Source organism: Hemitrygon akajei, chromosome 26 (assembly GCF_048418815.1).
Source record: "Hemitrygon akajei chromosome 26, sHemAka1.3, whole genome shotgun sequence".
Classification (NCBI taxonomy): domain Eukaryota; kingdom Metazoa; phylum Chordata; class Chondrichthyes; order Myliobatiformes; family Dasyatidae; genus Hemitrygon; species Hemitrygon akajei.
In genome coordinates, this window is record NC_133149.1 from 34,676,660 (window position 1) to 34,700,159 (window position 23,500).

Consider the following 23,500-nt stretch of genomic DNA (forward strand, 5'->3'; position numbering starts at 1 on the left):
AGATAGCTGTGAGAGTCTGTGGGTTTATAATGGACATCAGTAGACAAGCAGTCACCAGAGATAGAGGCAGAGAGATTGAGAGAGGGGAGGGAGATGTCAGAAATAGACCAGGTAAATTTGAGGGCAGGGTGAAAGTCGATGAGCTCTGCATGGGTGTAGGAAGCAGCACAGACAAGAGAAACTCTACAGATGCTGGAATTCCAAGCAACACACGCAAAATGCTGGAGGAGCTTAGCAGACCAGGCAGCATCTATGGAAAAAAGTACAGTGGACATTTTGGGCCGAGACCCTTCAACAGGACTGGAGAAAAAAAGATGACGAGTACACTACCCCTACACCATTCAGGGCCCCAAAAAGTCCTTCCAGGTGAGGCGACACTTCACCTGTGAGTCTGTGGGGGTCATATACTGTGTTCAGTGCTCCCAGTGTGGCCTCCTGTATATCGGTGGAGACCCAACATAGATTGGGAGACCGCTTTGCTGAGCACCTACACTCCATCTGCCAGAATAAGTGGAATCTCCCAGTGGCCAGCCATTTTAATTTCACTTCTCATTCCCATTCTGATATGTCAATCCATGGCATCTCCCACTGGCAGGATAAAGCCACACTTAGGTTGGAGGAACAACACCTTATATTCTGTCTGGGTAGCCTCCAACCTGATGACATGACCATTGATTTCTCAACCTTCGGTTATGCCTCCCCCTTCACCATTCCCCACCCCTTTTTCCCTCTCTCACCTTATCTCCTTACCTGCCCATCACCTCCCTCCTGTGCTCCTTCCCCCTTTCCTTTCTTCCATGGCTTTCTGTCCTCTCCTATTAGACTCCCCCTTCTCCAGCCCTTTATCTCTTTTCCCAATCAATTTCCCAGCTCTTTACTTCATCCCTCACACTCCCGATTTCATCTATCACCTTGTGTTTCTCTCTCCTCTCCCCACACTTTTAAAATCTACTCCTCAGCTTTCTCTTACCAGTCCTGTCCAAGGATCTCAACCCAAAATGCCGACTGTACTTTTTCCCATAGATGCTGCCTGGCCTGCTGAGTGCCTCCAGCATTTTGTGTGTGTTGCTTGGATTTCCAGCATCTGCAGATTTTCTCTTGTTTGTAATTAATTAGAAACTATTTTGGGAATTTTGCAGCCCTGAAAATTGCTACATAAATCCGAGCCTTTCTTGAAAAGATGACATCATGATGGGGTGAATTTGTGGTAAAACTTTAATCACTTTGTCACTATTCTGTTAAATTTAGAGCTACTTCTGAAGTCTTCATTGGGCTGGTAAGTATGGAAATTGCAAGTGCCATCAATGACACTCTGCTCCTCTTTGTGACATAACGAACATAGCAATTCAAGTAGAGCTGCTGACTAAATACACCCTTTAACCATTTACACACTATTCTCACAATACAATCTGTTGCAACTACTGTCCTCTTGAAAGCATAACTGAGTTTTTAATGATGTATGGAGATAAAATTCCTTTTGAACCACATGCCTTAAAGTCCTAATTTTAGAAGTGTTGATGCTTATTTCTTGAAAATAACATTTATAACTTTCACTTACTCTTTACTATGTTACTTCCCTTGCTATTTTTCTCCCTAAATAATGAGAGAAAGAGGCTTGAAGAGGATATCTTGAAACTTAGGACTTTGGTAACAGAACTCAAGACCTTCAGAATTGGAGCAGAATAAATGTTACAGAGGGTCATTGGGCTGGTGGAAATTTACAGGAGTGAGTTCAAGAAACCACATTCTACAGATCAAGCTTGAAAAATTTTTATTAGTGGCTTACAAATAAAAGCATTTGAAGGGCTTTTAATGACTACAAGCAAAGACATGGCATTTTGTGTTCCAAAGCAATTCCACATTTCTGGGTAACAATTTAGCTAAGTACTTTTGCTGTTTAACGGTTGCAGATGGGAGTTTGGCAAAGCCGAGGACACACACTGAAGATTCTGCTGATTGATGTTTGTACTTTGTGACAATTCTGATTTGTGTTTCCTCCACATTTTTTGTTGCCTTCTTTACAGGGACCACTTGTTTCAATCTACTGGTTGATATTGCTGCTAAGAGATATGATTCCAGATTTTATTTGGTGCTATCAACACTTGTGAGGCTGGCCTTCAGTTAGTTCTCTGATGTACAGAACCACCTTATATGCGGTGAATCTAACTTATTTTGCACAACCCTTCTGGGCTACTTCAATTGCCAGTTGGCTCACCCTGCTCATGCTATCTTTGATCAGCGGGATCATCTTACTGACTAGCTCTTGGGAGACTAGGTCAAATGCATTGCGCGTCTCCTCATCATTGCCAGTCATGTGCTGGATGTTCACATTTCCAATACTTTTCAGTTGTACTCGCTCAGTGGACGGACTCAGCACATCTCTTACGTCCTTCGTGCTTTCCAGCCTGGCCTTAAGAACCTTGCTGTAGGGGGTTAATAACTGCCCCCATCGGTTGATGCTGAGTCTTTCAATGCTGGGTGTCAGACTTTGAGTAATTTCTTCAACGTCCTTGCTGATCTTCTGACGCATGCCATCAATGGCAGCTGAAAGCTTCTCACTCATGTTGCTCAGGTGCTCTGTGACCTGCTGTTGGATGGCCTCTCTTCTCTCTGACATCTCAGTTTCAATGTTGTCTGTGATGGGAGTCAGGCCGGGATTAGCCATTGTGGGGCTGGAAGAATCAACAAGAAAAGGAGATGAACTTGAAAGGTGGATATCCAAAAAGACAGATTGCATGAAAGTTTCCTGGCAACTCGATGCTTGGCAAAGACTCAGAACAAAATGGAGAGTGATATAATAGATAAGGAAAGAAACCCAAACACCTTCCATAGTTAGTGCCTTTGTTAGGCATTTGGTAATAGCACAAAGTAACAGAAAATAAGAGCTGTAATAAGTCACTTGGCTCTTCAAGACAAGCCCATAATTCAATTTGGTCATGGCTGATTGCTTACCTCAATACAATATTCCTGCTCTTTTCTTGGTTCCCTGGAAACCTTTCATATCTAGAACGTATCTCCTTCTTAAATATGAGGGGTGATTGATATGTCTGTGGCCTAAGGTAGAAGGAGTCAATTTTAGAAAATTTAGAACATTTATTTTTCAACATAGGTCCCTCCTACATTTACACACTTAGTCCAGCGGTCGTGGAGTATACGGATCTTGGACCTTCAGAAAGTGTTCACAGCAGGGGTGATCGATAAGATTGTGACCTAAGGTAGAAGGGGATGAGTTATACAGCTCTTGTTACATGCACAAGCAGTTCAACTCTTTGAGTGATTACACAGAAAGTTTGAAGTCAATAACTCATCAGTTAATAACTCATCGGGGGTGATTGATAGGTTCGTGGCCTAAGGTAGAAGGGGATGAGTTATTAGCTTCAAACGTTCTGCATGATCATTCAAAGAGCTGACCTGCATGTGCATGTAATGAGAGCTGTATAACTCATCTCCTTCTACCTTAGGCCATGAATGTATCAATCACCCCTGCTGTGGACACTTTCTGGAGGTCCAAGATCCGTATGTTCCACGACCGCTGGACTAAGTGCATAAATGTAGGAGGGGACTATGTTGAAAAATAAATGAGCTAGGTTTTCTAAAATTGACTCCTTCTACCTTAGGCCACAAACATATCAATCACCCCTTGTATATTCACCTCTATAATATAGACTCAGTGACTCGGTCTCCACTGCCTTCTGGGTACAGAATTCCACAAATTCACCTATCTCTAAGCGAAAAATTTCTCCTCATCTCAGTCCTTAATGTCAGCATATGACTGAGACATCAATCCTACTCAATTCCCTCCCCTACCCCATTCAACCCTCAAGCCTCAGAAACATCCTTTTTGCATTCAGTTTGTTAAGACATGTTAGGATTTTGTCAGTTTCAGTAAAACCCTTTTTCATTCTTCTAGATTCCAGAAAATATAATCGACCAAATTTCTCCTCAGGCGATAGTCCTGCCATCTTGGGAACCCCTCCAGTGAACCTTAGCTATAGACTCCAGTACTCAGTATACAGTTTCATAGGTAAGGAAATTAAAATTGCACATAATGTTCCCAAATGTAATTTTGCCAAAACCTTGTATAGCTACAGCAAAACATCCTCGTTCCTGTACTCAAAAAACTTCAGTAATGAAGGCCGATATAGCATTTGCCGTCTTTACTGCTTGCTACACTTGCATGTTGGTTTCTAATGACTGGTGTACAAGAAAAAATAGGTTCCATTGTGCATAAATACTTCCAAGCTCTCACTATTTAAATAAAAATTGCCTTTGAGGTTTTTGCAACAGATATAATTTCTTCACACTGCATCTACCATCTATTTGCCCATTCCACTTGTTAAAATTGGCTTGAAACCCCTTTGCATCCTCCTCATAACTCACAATCTCACTCAGTTCCATGTTGTTGACAGATTCAGACATATTACATTCAGTTCCTTATCCAAATCATGAACATATTGTATACAGTTGAGGCCCAGTCACTGATCCCTGTAGAGGCACCTCTGTTTCCCACCTTCTGTCAAATCATTTTCAATCGATGCTTGTTCATTACCCCCAGACCCAGGTGGTTTAATCTTGCACAGTAGCCACTTACATGGGACTTTATCAGAGGCTTTAAGAAAATCCAAACACACCACATCCACTGGTTCTCCCTTGTCTACTTCACTAGTAGAGGCCTCAAAAACTCCAGGAGGTTTATCATACCCTTTCATAAATGCAGTGATGATATTGCTTAATCCTAACTGGGTTGTCTAGAGCAAGAGATCAGTGTCAGGATACAAGGTAAAGCATTAGGACGGAGATGAAGAGTATTTTCTTCTCTTAGGACATAGTGAATTTGTGGAATTCACTACCATAGACAGCTGTAGCGGTTAAATACTGAATATACTTTCTGAAGAAGACAGATAAATTTCTGCACATAATAGGCAACAGTGGATGTGGGAAGATAGGAGAACTACAGTATTCAGATAGGGGTAGTATAGAACAGCAGATAAGATTCAAATATGACCTTCTTCATCTAACACCCATTACAATTTGAATTCCAATTCCCATTTTGACATGCCTATCCTTAGCTCCCTTTACTGCCAAGATGAGACCAAACATAGTTTGGAGGAGTAACACCTGACTGGGTAGCCCCCAACCTGATGGCATGAACATCAATTTCTCAAACTTCTGGTAATTTCTTCCCTCACCATCCTTCTCTCTTTTTCTATTTCCTGATCTGGTTACGCTCTTCTCCTCACCTGCCCATCACCTCCCTCTGTTTCTTCTCCTCCTTTCTTTTCTTCCAATGGTCCACTGCCCACTCAGATTAGATACCTTCTTCTTCAGTTCTTTACCTCTTCCGCCTATCCACTCCAAGCTTCTTACTTCATCTTTCCATCACCATCCACCTATCTTTCCCATCACCTGGTGTCACCTATCACCTGCTTGTACTCCTTCCCATTCCCCCTCCTTCTTATCCTGGTTTCTTCCCCCTTCCTTTCCAGTTGTGTTAAAGGGTCTCAGTGCAAACTGTTGACTGTTTATTCCCTTCCATAGATGCTGCCTGACTTGTTGAGTTCCTCCAGCATTTTGTGTGTGTTATCCATTACCCTTTGTTTAGCTTCTGTCTGACTACCATGTGCAGCTCATCAGCTTCCACTCAACAACCCTGGCACTGGTTCAGTTCATCAATTTTCTGCTGATCAGCAAATGTGCCAACTTTTTTCGTTATTTTACTAAATGCAAAATTTTGTCATTTCAAATCACCTCACAGGAGCTCAGCCTATAATAACACCCCTCACGCCAGGTACTCACATGTGTCGTCGGTTAACTTTCAAGCCCTGCAGCTGGTCCACACCGTCCTTGGCATCATTGTCCAATTGGCTGATGCTGTCTCTCAAGACATTTTGAAACTGATCACTATTGTCAGCCCATGCGCCTTCAGGGTGAAGGAAATGGAAGGAATAGAGAAAGAACACACGAGAAAGGTTCAATGAGTGTACAGTTTATTTCACTGAGAAGTGGGTTCTAGTTATTCAAGAAGTGACCTGGTGACTTCATAGAGCCAGGGCCCTCTACATTCAATGGTGAGGCACCATTGTGACTTGCTCTGCAGGGTTCCAAACAATTTTCTGTCACGGCAATTGGACAGTCGCAGGAATATTGTTTGATGGTATAGTGAGAGAGGAGGTTTTTGTGGACTCCAAGACAAAATGATTCACCTTCAGTGAAAGTGTTAAGCACATAATATTATATTGACCATCTACTGTATAGCTGCCTGCTTAATAGCAGTTAGTTGTATACCCCACTGTTATTTACTTAAAGAGCAGAAATTGAGGTAAGAGTATAATAATAGCAGCATAATGGGGTCCACATGATTCACAATTGGAGACAGGGAGATGGGAACAGAGTGATGGATCATAGTGGAGATAACACACTGAGAGCGGGTCAGAGACAGTGATATTAAGAGTGTGCTGTAGGCAAATGGGAGAGGGTTATGCGATGGGTTGATAGGCATGGGAGTATAAGGAAAGGAAGATGAAAAGAACAAGAGGGACAGGGCAATGAAGACAGAGTGATCAGAGTGATGGCTTTGTAACGTAAGCCTACCTAGATCAGGTACCACATCAAATAACCAGAGGAAAATAAAGTATACCAACCTGAGAGTGTGAGGAGGATTGAAATCACAGTTGATGACTTGATCATCATGGTGGATGTTTCAAGCTATGAACAATCCGAATGGAAATGAAAACCTGAGTTCCACTCATATTTAACCTCTAAAACTCCAACCAGATTTTATTCGGTGTCTTTGTAGGTTCAGACTAGAGTTATTCATTAACACTTTGATGTTTTTGACCCTGTTAATGAGAACTTGCTGATCTTTCAGTGCAATTCCATTAAGGTTTGAATTGGTATCAGCATCAGTAACAAAGTCACTGGAGGGAAAACAACTAAACCTGTCCTAATGTTCTTTAGTAGAATGAATTGCAGATCCACACAGGATCCCAAAAGACAAAACTTTCACTCATTTACACACACTATAGAATTCAATGGACCAAACTTCTTCCCATTCACATACGTTACAGAATTTCAACGGACCAAATACTTCCCATAACACAAAATCTACAGAATTTTGTTAGTGTTATTGGGGCAAAACACTCCCATTTTGACCATATTTTGAAAGCTCTCCTGTGCACAGTCCAACTGATCAAATGATGTTGCTCTTCAATAGCAAAGCCTCTTGTTTTCAAAAACAAATCCATTATATTTTAGAGGGAAAGCTTCTTTTGACTGACTGACTTGTTAAAGGTACAGATTCCTGAAAGAACCTTCTGCCCATCAGTTTTCATGTCCGAGGGACAATAACATAAATTGAGGTGGAAGCCCACAACACTAAATCTACTTACCTTACAAACAACCTGAGTCTAAACCAGCGGGAACAGCAGAACGCTCACAGAATTTGGTTAGCCCTGAAGTCCGCTGTAACTAGTGCCTACAAAAAAAATGTTTGGCTTCTCCACCTGAAATCACTAAGTCTTGATTTATCAAAACTACCAGGGGATCCAGGATTAAACCAAAGATAAATGCAAATTATTTTTGGACTGGAAACATTGTCAAGAAAAGGAGCAGATAAACAATTTCTTTGGCAGTGAAAGCTAAAGTTCAACATATGGTAGGTGGAAAAGCATAGAGAGATCAGGAACTCACCAATAACTGCAACAGGCCTGGATTCTTCAGTGCTGTCAAAACATCTGTGACCCCAACACCAAAGGAGCCTAGCCTGCTGAGAGACAATAACAGAGGTTTGCTTATCAACTGGCTATACTTCATTAGAAGTTTGAAGAGATTTGGCATGTCACTAAAGGCTCTAGCAAATTTCTACAGATAAACCATGGAGAGCATTCTGACTAGTTGCATCATAGAGGTTTGCAGAGTGTTGTAGACTCAGCCAACTCCATCTCGGGCACAAGCCTCCTCACCGTCAAAGACATCTTAAAAAGGTGGTGCCTCAATAAGATAGCACCCTTTACTAATAGACTCTCACCATCTCAGACATGTCCTCTTCTCATTACTAACTACAAGGAGGAGGTACAGGAGGCTACCTGTACCTCCTCCTTGTACAGGAGATGCACACTCAATATTTTAGGAACGGCCTCTTCCCTTCTGCCATTAGATTTCTCATGGGTTCACGAACTCATGAACACTACCTCACTAGTCCACTCTTGCACTATTTATTTACATTATTTCTTATTGTAACTTAGTTTTTTTAATGTCTTGCACTGAAATGCTTCCACAAAACAACAAATTTCACAACATCAATTAGTAATAATAAACCTGATTCTGATTTTAACTGGGAAGCAGACAGTGCTTATTGTAGAAGGCACTTCAAAGGCCCCTTCAATGGATTCTCTGTCTGATGTGTGTTCTAGACTGCTTGATCCACCACAAGTGCCACCCATCCAATAAAGAACAACGGAGCCTTGGGGAAAACAAAATACTTGGTGGAGTATTATAACATGCTTTGGTCACAGTGTATTCTTAACACCCTCACCCAGGAAGAGAAGAGCATGTTAGAGGATCTTACAAATGATGTTCCTGTGACCTTCTTGAAGAAAGGAGATAGGTCTGACTGTGATATCTACTGAGGTCTCTCCCTGTTCTTGCCAGAAGGAAAGTCATTGCTGGGATCCTTCCCAATGATCTGCTTCTGACAGACAGACATACTTTATTGATCCCGAGGGAAATTGGGTTTCGTTACAGCCGCACCAACCAAGAATAGTGTAGAAATATAGCAATATAAAACCATAAATAATTAAATTAATATAAGTTAATCATGCCAAGTGGAAATAAGTCCAGGACCAGCCTATTGGCTCAGGGTGTCTGACACTCTGAGGGAGGAGTTGTAAAGTTTGATGGCCACAGGCAGGAATGACTTCCTATGACACTCAGTGTTACATCTCGGTGGAATGAGTCTCTGGCTGAATGTACTCCTGAGGCTCTGTATCACATCTTGGACCCTCACCCTGAATCATATATATAAGATATAGGAGCTGAATTGGACCAGTTGGCCCATTGTATCTGCTCTGTCATTTCATCACGGCTGATCCATTTCCCTCTCAGCCCCAATCTCCTGCCTTTTCCCTCTAAGCCTTCATGCCCTGACTAATCAAGAATCTATCAACCTCTGCTTTAAATATACCCAATGTCTTGGCCTCCACAGCTACCTGTAGAAACAATTCCACGGATTCACCACTCACTACATATCAATTACAAAAGAGAGCCAGTCTCCACACATTGGACTGAGGCTGATATTGAGATATCAGCAATTCACTGCAAATGTGTTTTCCTCATTATGGCTCCAATTCTTCCTCTGGGGCAAGAACTGTCAAAATTCCCCTTTTCCCACTGCCTTGCCTGCCACTTAAAGTAAACAGCCTCCACTTTAGGTTATTATGCAAGAGTACTGTATTAGTGAGTGAGAAATCATGATGCAAAGTGGCCTATTGGAGTGCAGCTGATACACTCAGGCTGGTACAGATAAACAGCTATCGGTTAATTAGATCAACCAAATAGACAGTCGAATCAATTGTGATTTATTCTGAATAGACAAATGGGGAAAGGAATGATTGACTGAGTTATAGTGTTTATACTGTCAACTGCATGGACCTTTGAGCAAGTCCAGCTTAGCAGTATAGTCCATGAAATCCCAGCCTTTGAATTAGAAGCTCTGTTATAGCAAAAGGTTACCAGAAGACAAAGGAAATGTTTCAAAGGTTTTCTCAGAGTTTCCATGACAAAAATGTAACACCCTCAGCATGGGAATCTCTGCTAATCACCACTCAAAATGGAGACTGCGCTTCTAGGGTGGTGCTGAGAACCTTGAGCCACTTGAGCATGTGGAGATCCAGAGAGCAAAGCAAAAGGAAGGCATCGCCTTCCATAGAGCACCCACCTGCCTGGCCCATCAGAGTCCTCCTCACAGAGCCTGCAGGACCTAGTTAAACACTCCAGAACTCAATGAATTAGAGGGAAAGCAACTTATCCTTGACCTGAGAGAATGCCAAAGAAAAAAGATCATGACTCATAACCTAACTTGATTCTTCCATGGTAGTGTGAAGGGTTCATTGATGGTCTAGTCTGGATTAAAAATTTAAACTTATGTCCTTTTACTTACTTGGGTGAAATCAAGAAATTCCATGACATGAGATGAGGAATCCACTGCCCTGGAAGTACATAGCAATTGTTGTGCATGTATCACACTGCATTCCTTATGTGGTGGCCTGCTGAAGGTAATGCCCTTATTAACCAGTCTGCTCATCTTCCTGAACCACTGGTTAAGCAAAGTCATGTACCCTATATCATAGAACATAAACAGTACAGCCCTTTTCTCACTGTTACCATCAGGGAGGAGGTACAGAAGCCTGAAGGCACACACTCAGCGATTCAGGAATAACTTCTTCCCCTCTGTCATCCGATTCCTAAATGGACACTGAACCCTTGGACACCTCACTTTTCTATAATAGACAGTATTTCTGCTTTTTGCATTATTTTTAATCTATTCAATATACATATACTGTAATTGATTTACTTATTTATTTATTATTTTTTAAATTTTATTTATTTTTCTCTGCTAGATTATTTATTGCAATGAACTGCTGCTGCTCAGTTAACAAATTTCACGTCACATGCCGATGATAATAAACCTGATTCTGATTTTTGGCTTTCTTTTATATATATTCGCACACACACTCATTATATATATAGTATTTTATAGCATATTTTATGTATTGCAATGTTCTGCTGCCACAAGACAGTAAATTTCATGACATAGGCCAGTGTAGACCGGTGATATTAAACCTGAAAATAAGAAATTCTGAGTAGGGAAGAAATGGGAACACACTTACACAGACAGTGACTCTCACAAAGAAAATGCCCAGAGAAAGAAACACAGAAGAGTCAAAGCTTCTCAGACAGAAACACAAATAAACTCTTACAAATATGAATACATACATACACACTCAAATACACACACACACACAGATAGAGAAACAGAGTCACAGACACAAACCCCCACCCTCCCCCATACACACATATCCACATTACACGCACACTCACACACTTGGGGGAGTAATCTGTTGTTTAAAGTCCAATGTTGTGTTCACAAGACCTTGACTGTTAATTAACCAAAAACAACATGTGCTGTGCATGCCTATTGAGCTGGAAATTTGAAGGCAGAATCAAAATCTGCATCCTGGAACAGAATGGTTCATTTTACCACTCTCATAGTGAGTTAAATGAATCTTGCCATAGCATAATTGATATATGGTCAATAATTAGAACATTTTGATCACAAATTGTCCATGTTAATTACAGCAGAGTTTTCAAATCAATCTTACAGGAGTTAACCAAAGAAACTCACAGAACCTTTAGATGTGTTTAAAGGATGAGAAAGATACAGAAGATTTCACACAGAGCTACTTTTCTTTCTTCACTCAGTCTGCCTATCGTTGTTAATGCAGAGTGACTGTTCCAGGGACACCCAAGTGGATGTGCTTTAAATGCTAGCCTAGTTCATAATGACTTCTGTCCCTACAAGATAGGGTTAAATTCCAACAGGATCACTGGTGGAATATTATGGTTGACCCAAACCCAACTCTAGGCTTCCGATCACTGCCTTAACAAAATTCAGTTTTAATTGGACCTTCCTGTTCTGAATGACTTAGTTCTGTGGTGCTACAGATGAAGATACTTTAAGGGACCACAGTCAAAATAGTTTCTATTTCTTAACTGATTCATCATCACATCTCTCAGGGTGTCAATCAGTGAAACCTTCTTAATCTTGTTTGGCAGTTGAGGGGTGACCCATGTTACTTCAGCACCAGGGAAGGAGCTTGGCAAATATTTCCTCTCCCACCCCCCCACCACTCTTCCTTCCCCCTACAGAAACCTTATTAATCCTGTTTGGCAGTTGAAGGGTGAGCTATGACATTTCAGTGCCAGGATAGGAACATGGCAAATATAAACAAATTTATTTGTTTGAGATACAACACAGAATAGGGCCTTCTGGCACCACCCAGCAATCCCTCAGTTTAATCCGAGCTTAATCATAGGACAACTTACAATGACCAATTAACCTACCAACTGGTACATCTTTGGATTATGGGAGAAAACACATGCAGTCATGGGGAGAACATACAAACTCCTTACAGACAGTGGCGGAATTGAACCTGGGTTGCAGTTACTGTAAGGTACTGTAATCACTACAATATCATGAGGATATAAAGTCAATTCTAACCTTGTCAGATCCTTAATGAAAAGCCAAGGCAAATGGTGAAAGTACTCATCAAGCCAAGCAGCATCTGTGACCAGTTCTGATGAAAGACCATCAACATGGAACGTGAACTTAATTTTTGTCCCTACCGTCCCTGTACTTCTGGCATTTTCTGTTTGTTTCACACATCAAAAATACTTTGGTTGGACACACAAAGCAAGTCTTAGGTAATGGTGATCTTGTGTAATCTTAAAAGGGCCACTCCTGGAGGACTGCACATAAAAACAGTCTCCACATCAGTAGACGAGATGTCGTCTTTACCAGGATGGTGCATGGGATGAAGTAACATAAATTTTACTTACTGTATTCAACACAGATGGAGGCTTTTCAGTCATTCTGGTCTATACTAGCTCCCAGCAGAAGAATCTCATCAATTCCATTCTTTTCTCATATTATTTCTCTACAACCTATTCGCTCTCACATACACGTAACTTCCCCCTTTTGATTCCTTTCCCCCTAGACTGTACTAAGGAGCAAATTACAGTAGCCAATTTGCAACCAGCACATCTTTGGAATTTAGCAGGAAACCGGAACATCTGGGGGTCCATGCAGTCACAGGGAGAACATGCAAAAGTCACATAGACAGCATTCAAAGTCAGGATGAAACCCAGTTCTCTGGGTTTTTGAGAGAATAATGTAACTACAACATAACTATGGCAAGGAACTTGATGCAGGCTGTGATGGCAATTATGAAAGAAGTTAAGATACATTAATATACTAATACAAGTGTTGGTTCCTAAGGCTGTCATAGCCAGAGTTACTGGTGCCTTAAAACCAGTCACTGATGGAGCTCATCAGTCGTGGTTGGCAGCTCATCTAGGAGAAGGAAAACTTTGATCTCAAACCTCCATTGCCTTGCGACTATACCCACTCATGGGGAAGGCTTTGGGAATAAACCCCAAGGAAAAATCTGGAGCAGGAGTACCCAAGCTCCAGATTCAACTACATGAGTTGAATTCAATGCTGACTGACAACTCCTGCAATGCCACCGGTGCCAAACTGTATTGGTCTCTGCCGTTCCTTTGGATTCATCACCAGTGTGGAGAGGTGGAACTTGCTGCCTGGGCAACAGCTTGTTCTCCATATCGTACTGCCCTGGCTTGTGTATTTACTTTGATGTAGACAGCTCGAACACAACATCCATGGTCGACCGTGACCAACAGAGGGCCTTACAGCAGTGAGGGAGATTCACAGAGCAACAATCTAATACATTGGCACAATACTTCCACCAACCTGAGATTGCTGGTCGTCTAGCCCTGTGCCCTCTTTCTTCCAGCATGGTTCTGAGCTCTGTCTTCCCAGCACTTGGGCATATTACGGTATAACTCAGGGATTGTCTCAGCTCAAGTAACCACAGATAACTTTGATAAGTAATTGGTAAGTAGATGCAGAAGTCTGATAAGGCATTGAAATTTCTGAATGTTTTTGACAGTCTAAATAAGAGGCTATTTCCACTTACAGAAGGGTTAGTAATCAGAGAACATGAGGAGCAAATTGTCAAACAAACTGGAGGTTCACGTGGGAGCAATGTTGCTTTATCCTGAGTTGATAGAATGTTCAAGTTATAAGATTGGTGGGATCAGATTCCAAAAGAAAATAGAGGAACATAGGAATGGCAGTCTCCTGGCCAATGGGAAAAACATCAGTTGTTCAGTTTTTCCAAAAGGGTGGCAAGGTATGGCTTCATTCTGTGCTTCATCAATCTCATACTCTAAAGGGGCACAAAATGACCTCGGTCTTTCAAAACAATCAGAAACCACTTTTTCCACAGAGTGAAAATCTGAAATTCTTGCATCCATGTGAGGACACTGAGGGTCAATTGCAGCTTTCGACGTTGAGGGAAGTCCACCTAGTTGGGTGCTGCAGGATGTGGAGCGAGGGGAGGTCATATGGAATCTGCTACAGGTCAGATTACATGTAACCAGAGGGTAGAAGAGGTTTAGCTGGACGAGTACCTCTTCCTATTCCTGTGTCTTGTCATGTGAAACCATCTACCAGGATGAGAGTTTTAAAGAGGTTTAAAACCCAAGCACACCGAGTTCTTCCTGAGAAATGCTCATAGAATGCTCATTACCAACTGAAGTGAAGCCAACAGTGAAAAGCAGAGCTTGCCTGCCTCCTGGAGGAGGAGCAGATGCATTACACCTCCAATTCCGAGGTTTTACAGTCTATAATTATTCTATTCAAAGTCTTCTTCCTTCTTATTTATTTAGAGATACAGAATGCTAACCGATCTTTTCAGCCTAACATGCCCATGCTGCCCAACTATACCCATGTGACCAATTAATCTATTAATTTTTAATTGGGCTTTTGGATTGTGGGAGGAAACCAGAGCACCTGGAGGAAACCCACGCGGGCACAGGGAGAATGTGCAAATTCCTTACAGAAAGTGGCGGGAATTGAACCTGGAGTCGGTGGCACTGTAGTAGTGTTAAGCTAACTGCTGTGCCACACTCGGCAGTCTCTTTGGTTCAAGGATGACTTGCTTCTGTTCCATTTCCAAATGGTGGACAATGTGTGTGAATTCTTTGAAAGAAGAGTGGTATTGTACATCACCAAAACAAAAACACGACAGGGTGGGGTCTGAGTCCAATTGCAAGGCCAAGATGCTAGCATGACACTCAATCCAGCATGGATGGAAAGAGTGTCGGCTGGCTCCTTGCATGCTTGTGGCAGGATAAAAGGAACTCAGGGTACAGGCTTCAGGATCAGCACAGCCCCCACCTCCACCCCTCTTTGTTTCAGTTCTTTCCACTAATTCAGTACTAAATTTAAGTACAATGTTTCCTGTAGGATACTGAGGGAAGGTAGTTAAGTTAGTGAGCCTGCTTTTGAATGAAATTTTAGGCAGAGGCCCTATCTGTCCTTGAAGATGGGTGTAACAATCTGTGGCACCACTCAAAGAGCAGGGTTGTCACTGTTGTCTTAACCAATGTTTATTTTGCAACTAACAGCACAGTTTTCTGTGAAAACTGTGAAAACACTGATGTTTTCTCCTAAAGCTACTGTTTCCTGCTCAGGTTCAGTTCCATGGATGACAGGTCCTAGTGTCCCTATACAGTAGTAAGAGTCCTTTCTTTATCGTTAAACATTCATTCCATCCACAGTGGCTACAATTTCTACTAGCCTGTTACAATTTGGCAACTTGCCAAGGCTTTTCATAATGACATCGTCCTACTCTGCGACCCTTAGCCTCAAATTTCTTTCTACTTGGGTATTTATCTAAGTTGTACAATCATACTAGATCACCTAGGTACATAAATTCTTTAATTTACAAAGTAACTTTCCTGTTGTGTATTTATAGCCAAAATACCTAATGTTTCTCTGACTCTGACTAACACAGTTTACAATATTTGAGCAACACACACACAAGATACTAGAGAAACTCAACAGATCAGAGAGCATCTATGGGAATGAATAAACAGTCAACCATTCGGGCCAAGACCCTTCTTCAGGACTGGAAAGGAAAGGGGAATATACCAGAATAAAAAGGAGGAGGGAGAGGCAAAGTAGTACAAGCTAGAAGGTGATAGGTGAAGCCAGGTGGGTGGGGGAGGAGGAATGAAGTAAGGAGCTGCAAAGTGATAGGTGGAAAAGGCAAAGGAGTGAAGAAGAAGGAATCTGATAGGAGAAGAGACTGGACAATGTGACAAAGGGAAGGAGGAACAGCATCAGGGAGAGGTGATAGGCAGGTAGAGAAGAGGTAAGAGGCCAGAGTTGTGAATAGAAGAAGAGAAAACAGGGAGGAGAAAAAAAATTACCGGAAGAAGAAATCGATGTTTATGACATCAGGTTGGAGGCTATCTAGACGGAACCTGAGTGTGACCTCATTGTAGCAGAAGAGGAGGCCATGGACTGATATATCAGAACAGGAATGGGGATAGGAATTAAAATGGTTGTCTACCAGGAAATTTTCCTCTTTTTACAGATGGAGTGGAGGTGCTTGAATAAAGTGGTCTCCCAACTTATGGTGGGTTACACCAATGTAAATGAGGCTGCATCGGGAGCACCAGATACAGTAAATGACCTCAACAGATTTACAGATGAAGTGTGCCTCACCTAGAAGGACTGTAGGGGCCCTAAATGGATGTGAAGGAGGAGGTGAATGGGCAGGTGTTACAAAACTTGACTAACTTTTAAGTCTAAATCTCACCTTCCCTGCTCCTTAAATTTCCCCATTTTCATTCCTTTGTCAGCGTACATTTCTCAATCCTATCTTTACCGCTCTGTCAGCTCATTGCTTGCTCCCAATTCCAATTCATTCCTTATTTCCACTTCATTCCTCCTTCCACATCATTTCCTGCTTTGTTTTTCAGTCATTCTCAACATCCAGTTTACTCCTTGCTTCCTAATCATTCTGTATTCTTAATATTCCAGCTCATTCCCTCTTCTTTTTCTCCCAGCTTATTCTCTGCTGTCAGTTCATTCCTTTCCCTTACTTTCCAAATGCATTTCCTGTTTGTACTTGATCCCTGGCTCTTTCACATTCTGCTAAATTTCCAAAAACATTAAAATTATGAGACATGAAACATTACCAAACACTCCTATCAAACACTAATCTATTGAGAAACATCATAAGCTGATCAAATTACATCCGCCATGACTTGTTTGAAGCTCTTTGATTGGTCACCCATTCCTTCAGAATATTTCTGATATAATTAGTTAAACATTATGTGGATATCCTTGAAAATACCCAACTCTCAAATTCATTGCAATTGCCAATGCAATCATTTTAGGTCATCGTTACAGTATGTGACTTACTCTATGACACTGACATGGGTCTTAACCAACTCCACGATTTTTGCCACACTAACATGTTACAACCCATATTAGGTTTTTAATGCTGTTCCCTCATTGTCTCTGAATGGAATTGCGTACTGAGCTTTTTGAGAGTCAATCACATTACATTGAGTCACATATGGGGCAATGCCAGGTAAGGACAGTAAATTCCCTCCTCAGAAGAACATTAGTGAACCCAATAGGTTTTCACAAGAGTACTCCAACCTCTGCCTAACTCAAACAGCTGAGGTATTAGGCGGGGAGTAGATGATGTGCAAAATCATACAGACCCTCATCCTTGGATGACTGTGAACTCATATATTGTGGTTCATCTTGTAAAACCACATTTCTTTGCCAAATGCAGAATTAATTTTACAAGAATGGGTTTCTTTCAACAAAGATGATCATTTGAAGTCATTTCAATGTGACATAAGAGTTATTAAAGTCAAGAGTTTCTTATATTTTTATATACTAGAACTTCAGGACTGTTCCTGATCTTGGTGTCACTTGGTGACTTCACACATCACTCCAATACATCAGTCCTTACATCCACAATTACCTTGCCTCACTCACCAAGAGCTCTTACTGGCAAAGAATTGCCAGGATGGCATTAACTCTGAATTTTATTCAGTTAATTATACAAAGAACAAATTCTTAAAAAGATAATGTAACCCTTTCCTAAACTGGTGTATATCTTGTACTGAAATCAGAGGTCAGTAAAATTGTAACCTAGAGCAAATATTGTTCAAGTACCGTGCAAACTTTCATGACCTCAGGTAGCAGCCCTTACCTTTAAACTGATGATCCTAGTGCTAATTTATCATCTGTATAAAGTCCAAGGATAAATGTACTGTTTTGTGCAAAAACTTTAAAGACAAAGTACATCAGAAACCTAAAGCCAACCCATCACCTGATGATTCAGTGATGTACTGACCTCTGTTCAGAATGATGGGGATTTTCCCACTGTTCTTTCTGGGGTCCAGATTACGAGGTTCTCAACTGACTTCCCTCAATCTGAAAACCACAGTGACAGAAAGGGCAATACTGGGCTTCATAGGATTACCATATTCCATCCTGATCTTTCTGTTTCTTAGTCCCACCAAGTCTCAGTTGGTGAAGTTCGAGGATTGTAAGCTTTTTGGGTTTATTTAGTTCCCTGAGCTGGGGGAGCCTTGGTCCCCAGATGAACGAATGCTTGAAATCGGTTGAAATGTTACTAACTAGGGCCTCGACTTTGATCTGTGGTCTTTGAGGGATGGTGTCACTGTGAGTGGTGAATTCAGGGTTTGAGATCCATGGGAAGTAATTTGGTTTATCTTAAAATAAATATTTCCAGTGTGCTTTAGGTTGCTCTAATATTGTCACCCCCCCCCCCCCCCCAAAAAAGCTGAGATTCAAACTCTCCTTCCTTCCTTTCCATTCTGAGATCCTGGTATTTGCAATTCAGTCAGCGTGACCAGGAAAATCCCAGGTCTGATCACTTGGTCTGATCAAGCTACAACAAGTAGCGGTGTGTGTGGGTGGATGAGGAGTTTGAGGAGCAGATGAGGAGTAAGTCTCCATTATGAAATACTGTATCAATCTCAAGTAACCACTAGCACATACTGGGGTAACTTTACCAAACTCACTGAGTAAGGTGGGGGTCATTCATATTCCTGATTTGTGCTTTGAAGATGATAGATCTCCAACAACCACAACCATCACCCCATGAAAAATAAAATTCCTCCCCCCACGCCTTGTTTGGCACATCAGGTGGCAACTTTGCCATTTGTCTATTTTACGAGGTTGAGTTGCTAGCTTGACACTCAACCCAGCACAGATGGAAACCGTGCAAGGAGCCGGTTGGATTTGAACCCGTGACCATTTCCTCATCCCCAGTCCTGATGAAGGGTCTCGGCCTGAAATATCAACTGTTTATTCCCATCCATAGATGCTTCCTGACCTGCTGAGCTCCTCCAGCACATTGTGTGTATTGCTCTAGATTTCCTGCATCTGCAGAGTTTCTTGTGTCTATCGATACCTGGTTAATTTTTCACATTATTGAGTAATTAGCAGTGTTGTAACTGTGTGCAATCTGTTTGGTTAGAACTACAGCTACTTCTGGACTGCAAATGTTTAGTAGTATGGATGGAATATTACCCAGTTCCATAGTCTTTGCAGTATGTACTGATCTTGTTATTATGTGAAATGTACTGAAGTGACTGAAGACCTGCTTCTATGCTGGTGGGGTGCCAGGAGGAAATTATGACCTTTATGACATTTCTTGCTGAAAATGGTTGTAAATATTTCAGAATTCACTTTAGCATTCACATGGTAAACTCTGCTTTCTTAAGAATGAGGATATTCTTGTAGTATCCTCTGCCCATTAGCTGTTTGACTGTCCATCAGTATTCACAACTTAGTGTGGTACCATTACAGAGCTCTGATCTGATCCAATGGTTCCAGATCATTTAGCTCTGCCTATCACATGTTTTTACTCTTCAGTATGCTGTGTTGCAGATCCACCAGGCTAGCACCTCACCATTTATTGCATGCTTATTGCTGTCTTATCCCGTCCTACCACACTCTTCACTGAACTAAAATTGTTCCTCTATCTCAAAAATGAAACACCAACCCCTGCCCTCTTCTTGTTACTACCATCAGGGAGGAGGCACAGGAGCCTGAAGACACATACTCAATGATTCACAAACAGCTTCTTCCCTCTCACATCAGAGTTCTGAACAGTTTATGAACTCATTAACACTACTTCATTATTCCTTATTTATTTTGTAAATTATAGTAGTTTCAGGTTTCTAAGATTGTCATAGCCAGGGTGGTAGTGGAGATAAGCTCCCACTACCTATGAAGTGCTCCAAATGGCATGTGACTCTAACAGCCTCTGACAACAAAGTCCAACTCTTGGCCTTCCCATGTGGCTTAACTACTAGGCCCATCAAAACAGTTTCTACTGACAAGAGAAGGGGTAAAGGCGGACCACTGGCCCCTCAAAACCAGTTGCTTTGGGCAAGTTGGGCTCGTCACCCTTGGACGGCAGCAAGCCTAGGAGAAGGGAAACTCTGATTTTAAACCTCCGCTGCCTTGCGGCCGGACCCCCCCCCCCCCCCCCCCATGGGAAAGGCTTCAGGAGTAAACCCCAAGGAAGAAATCCGGAGCTGGGGTCCCTAAGGCAGTTTGATGTTGTTTACAACTTCACTCTGGCAACCTCTGCAACAACACTGGTGCCAAGCTGTATCGGCACTTGCCCTTCCCTTGGACTACATCAGTGACGTGGAGAGGGGAGACCCACTGCATGGGCAACAGCCGGTTCTTCAAATCTTCCCACCCAGGCTTGCACCCTGGACAGGACACAGTCCACCAGAGGTGCAAAACCCATCATCCCCTGGGATTGACGGCTGCCTACCAGATCGTAGTTTTATGTTTATGCTTGTGATTTTTTTTATCTGACTTGACAGTAAAAGTAGAGCAAGAGAATGCCAGGCCATGAAGTTATATATATTCTGTTGTGTAAAGTATGTTTCCAATGCTGTTGATAATCACAATACCTTATGGATGAGCAGCACCTCTTTTATAAAGTGGATACTATTTATACTATTCATACTATTCATTCCCCTTAATTCCTTAGTTTTTATGAGCTTTTCCATAGCTGGGAAATATTTATTTGATATGAAACCTACCAGTTCCACACTCTCACCGCCCTCTGAGTTCAGGTTGTATAACTAGGGATGATTCAAAATGCATATTCTGTGCTGGGTTCAAGGTGAAGATTCAGAGATGGGTTGATGCTTTTTTCAAGTGCTGGTTTCAAGGTAGTTCTCCGGTGCTGGAAGAAGTTTTACGAAGGAATTAGTCAAGAAGACTGTATTTACCCATGGTGGTTTTGAGTTTTTATCCAAGAATGTGTTCAGAATGGCTCTCTAGTGATAGGTTTAGACCAGCTACTCACTAATTGCCTCAGGGCATTTATTGAGGGATGGCCTCAGAGTTTTTCATGGTTTAATGTGCTTATCCAGGGATGGATACAGAGGAATTACCCAGGGCTGAGTACAGTTACTAAGCCAAGAATGATTTCAGTATGTTTGCTTACTAGTGGGTTTGAGGAGCTTCTATTGGTGGGATCAGGATGTTCAGATAGAGATGTACTCTGGTATCAAACCCAGGGAAGGTTTTAGGGTGTCTAACCATTGGTTCAAGTTGTTTCTCCAAGGTTCAGGTTTCATGCAGGGTTGGATTCAAGCTGCATATCCAGTTATGGGTTTAGCACGGTTACGCTGACATGGTTTTAAGTTGTTTGATAGATTTAGGTAGCTGCCAGGTGATGGATTCAATGTGTTTATCTATTAATGGGCTTGGGTTACAATGAACATTCAGGGTGCTTGTACAATAGTGGGGTCCAAATGTGCACCCAGCAATGAGTTCAGAATGTTTGCCCAGGGATCGGTTCAGACAGTTGGTGTTCTGCATATTTATTCAGGATAGTTCCAGTGTTTACCCAAAGATGGGTGCGGGGCTAACTTCAAGGAGTATATTCAGTGATAAGTTTATGGTACTTACCCAAAGGCTTGGGTGACATTCTGGAAGTTTATCCACTGAAGGGTTCAGATTGCTCTTTAAGGGACAGCTTCAGGATGAGACTGGAGAGCAGAAGGGTAGAGGATTAAGACTGAAGGAGTGAGAGTAAAATCGGGATCAGAGCTGGGGAGCATGTGTGCAGTGGAGGAGTAGAGGCAGCAAAGTTCGTTGGAGATGACAGACTATAGGGAGCACAGTTAAGGGGTTGGGGTCATTGGCTGGAATTGGGTGGAGGTATGTTGGGAGTTGCTGGGATACAGGTAAATTGGGGGATCGCTTCGTCAAGCACCTCTGCACCATCTGCCACAAGCAGGACTTCCCGGTGGCCAGGTCTGTCCTCCTCCCCTTTCTCCTATTCCCCATTCTTCTCTCCTATCAGATTCCTTCCTTTCTACCCCTTGACCTTTCTCACCCACCTATCACCTTCCAACTAGCCTCTTTCCCCTCCCCCCACCTTTTTATTCAGTCATCTCCCCCACTTCCCTCTCGGTCCTGCTGAAGGGTCTTGGCCCGAAACTTTGACTGTTCACTCTTTTCCATAGATGCTGCCTGGCCTGCAGAGTCCCTCCAGTGTTTTGTGTGCATTGCTTTGGATTTCCAGCACCTGCAGATTTTCTCGTGTTTTTAATATTTTATGTATCTTGCTGCTCACCCAACATGATGCTATGATTTTAAGACTATATGTTTTAGGCATTCCCATTTAATAATTGCCCCTAGGACAAAGAGGACCAAGGTGTCCTGCAGGACTCCAAAAGGAGTGTTTTAAGGAGCAGGATGCCTCCTGAAGTGAATATTGTTTCAAAGTTATAATCTACAGTTGGTATAATTGACCAGAATTTGTTAAAACATAATTTGTGGATAATTTTCAATCATAGACCACTGAAAAAAAACAGGATGCAGCAAATTAACTGGCAATAGAGTTTTTTAGTGTAGTACAACATGAGCATTGTTAGATCCAAATAAAAAATACCATGCTATGCAGTGCATTTTGAATAATAACTGGTTGGGTACAAAAATCCTTATTCACAGCTGCCATTTTCAATTATCTTAAATCTGTGCTCGAGCTAACTTTGTTACTTCTATATTTATCCCTCAATTTAAAAGCTCAATACTCATCTTCAGTAGGTCTCTTCAGCATAAAACAATGGTGTTTTAGTGTTAAAGTTAAAAATGGTGACCATAAAATAAAAAGATATATCATATCACATTCGGAATTCTAATAAAGCATCCACTGGATTAAACAAAGGAACATGCACCAAAGACATGTCAGAGGGCAGATGAGCTCTCAGTAAGTCATTTACCATATAGTTTTGGAGAGGAAGTGAACTCCACCAGGCCAATCAGTGTTAAGTATCATTATGATATAAAGCATAACATCTAACCTTAAAATGGGTTGGTTGAGACCTGAATGAAAATTTGCCAAATGCGCAGTAGAGGAGGGTTGTTGCAGCATTTTTCACAGTGACCTTGAGACTGACTACATTGTTCTTCCATGGTCACTGCATTTAAATGCTTGGAAATGTCTATCCAGCATTCTGAACGTTCCTTCACCCAGTAAACGGCAGCTCACCACCATTTTCTCAAGAATGATTAGGGATGGGCAATAAATAGTGGCCTTGCAGTGCTGCTCCTTTGTAAAAATTAAGAAATAAAGAAGATTTTCTTTGTTCTACAAATCATTGATAAAATTCTAAATTAAATATGGATGGATGAAAGCCTTGAAAACCTGGATTGGTCCCTGGTTATCAAGAGACCATTTTGAAAGTCTATTGTCCTTTCTGTGAAAAAGAGTTTCCTTTTTTCATTCTCAAATGGCTGCTTTTTAATTTCTAGAATATC

At 41.7% G+C, this 23,500-nt stretch overlaps 1 protein-coding gene across 3 annotated transcripts in view; it reads right to left on the bottom strand.

Moving 5' to 3' along the window:
• Positions 1–1,754: 1,754 nt before the first annotated feature.
• Positions 1,755–23,500, bottom strand: part of LOC140716857 (uncharacterized) — a 70,827-nt gene continuing 49,081 nt past the window's right edge. For 2 of the 3 annotated variants that reach the window (XM_073029840.1, XM_073029838.1), the window contains 4 exons: positions 7,690–7,765; positions 5,797–5,920; positions 2,953–3,054; positions 1,755–2,672 (listed from right to left, as the gene is read on the bottom strand). In XM_073029840.1, the coding sequence (XP_072885941.1) occupies positions 2,168–2,672; positions 2,953–3,054; positions 5,797–5,920; positions 7,690–7,765 (807 nt within the window). In that variant the 3' untranslated portion in view covers positions 1,755–2,167. The remainder of the gene's footprint in view (positions 2,673–2,952; positions 3,055–5,796; positions 5,921–7,689; positions 7,766–23,500) is intronic. The other variant, XM_073029839.1, reaches the window with a different exon arrangement.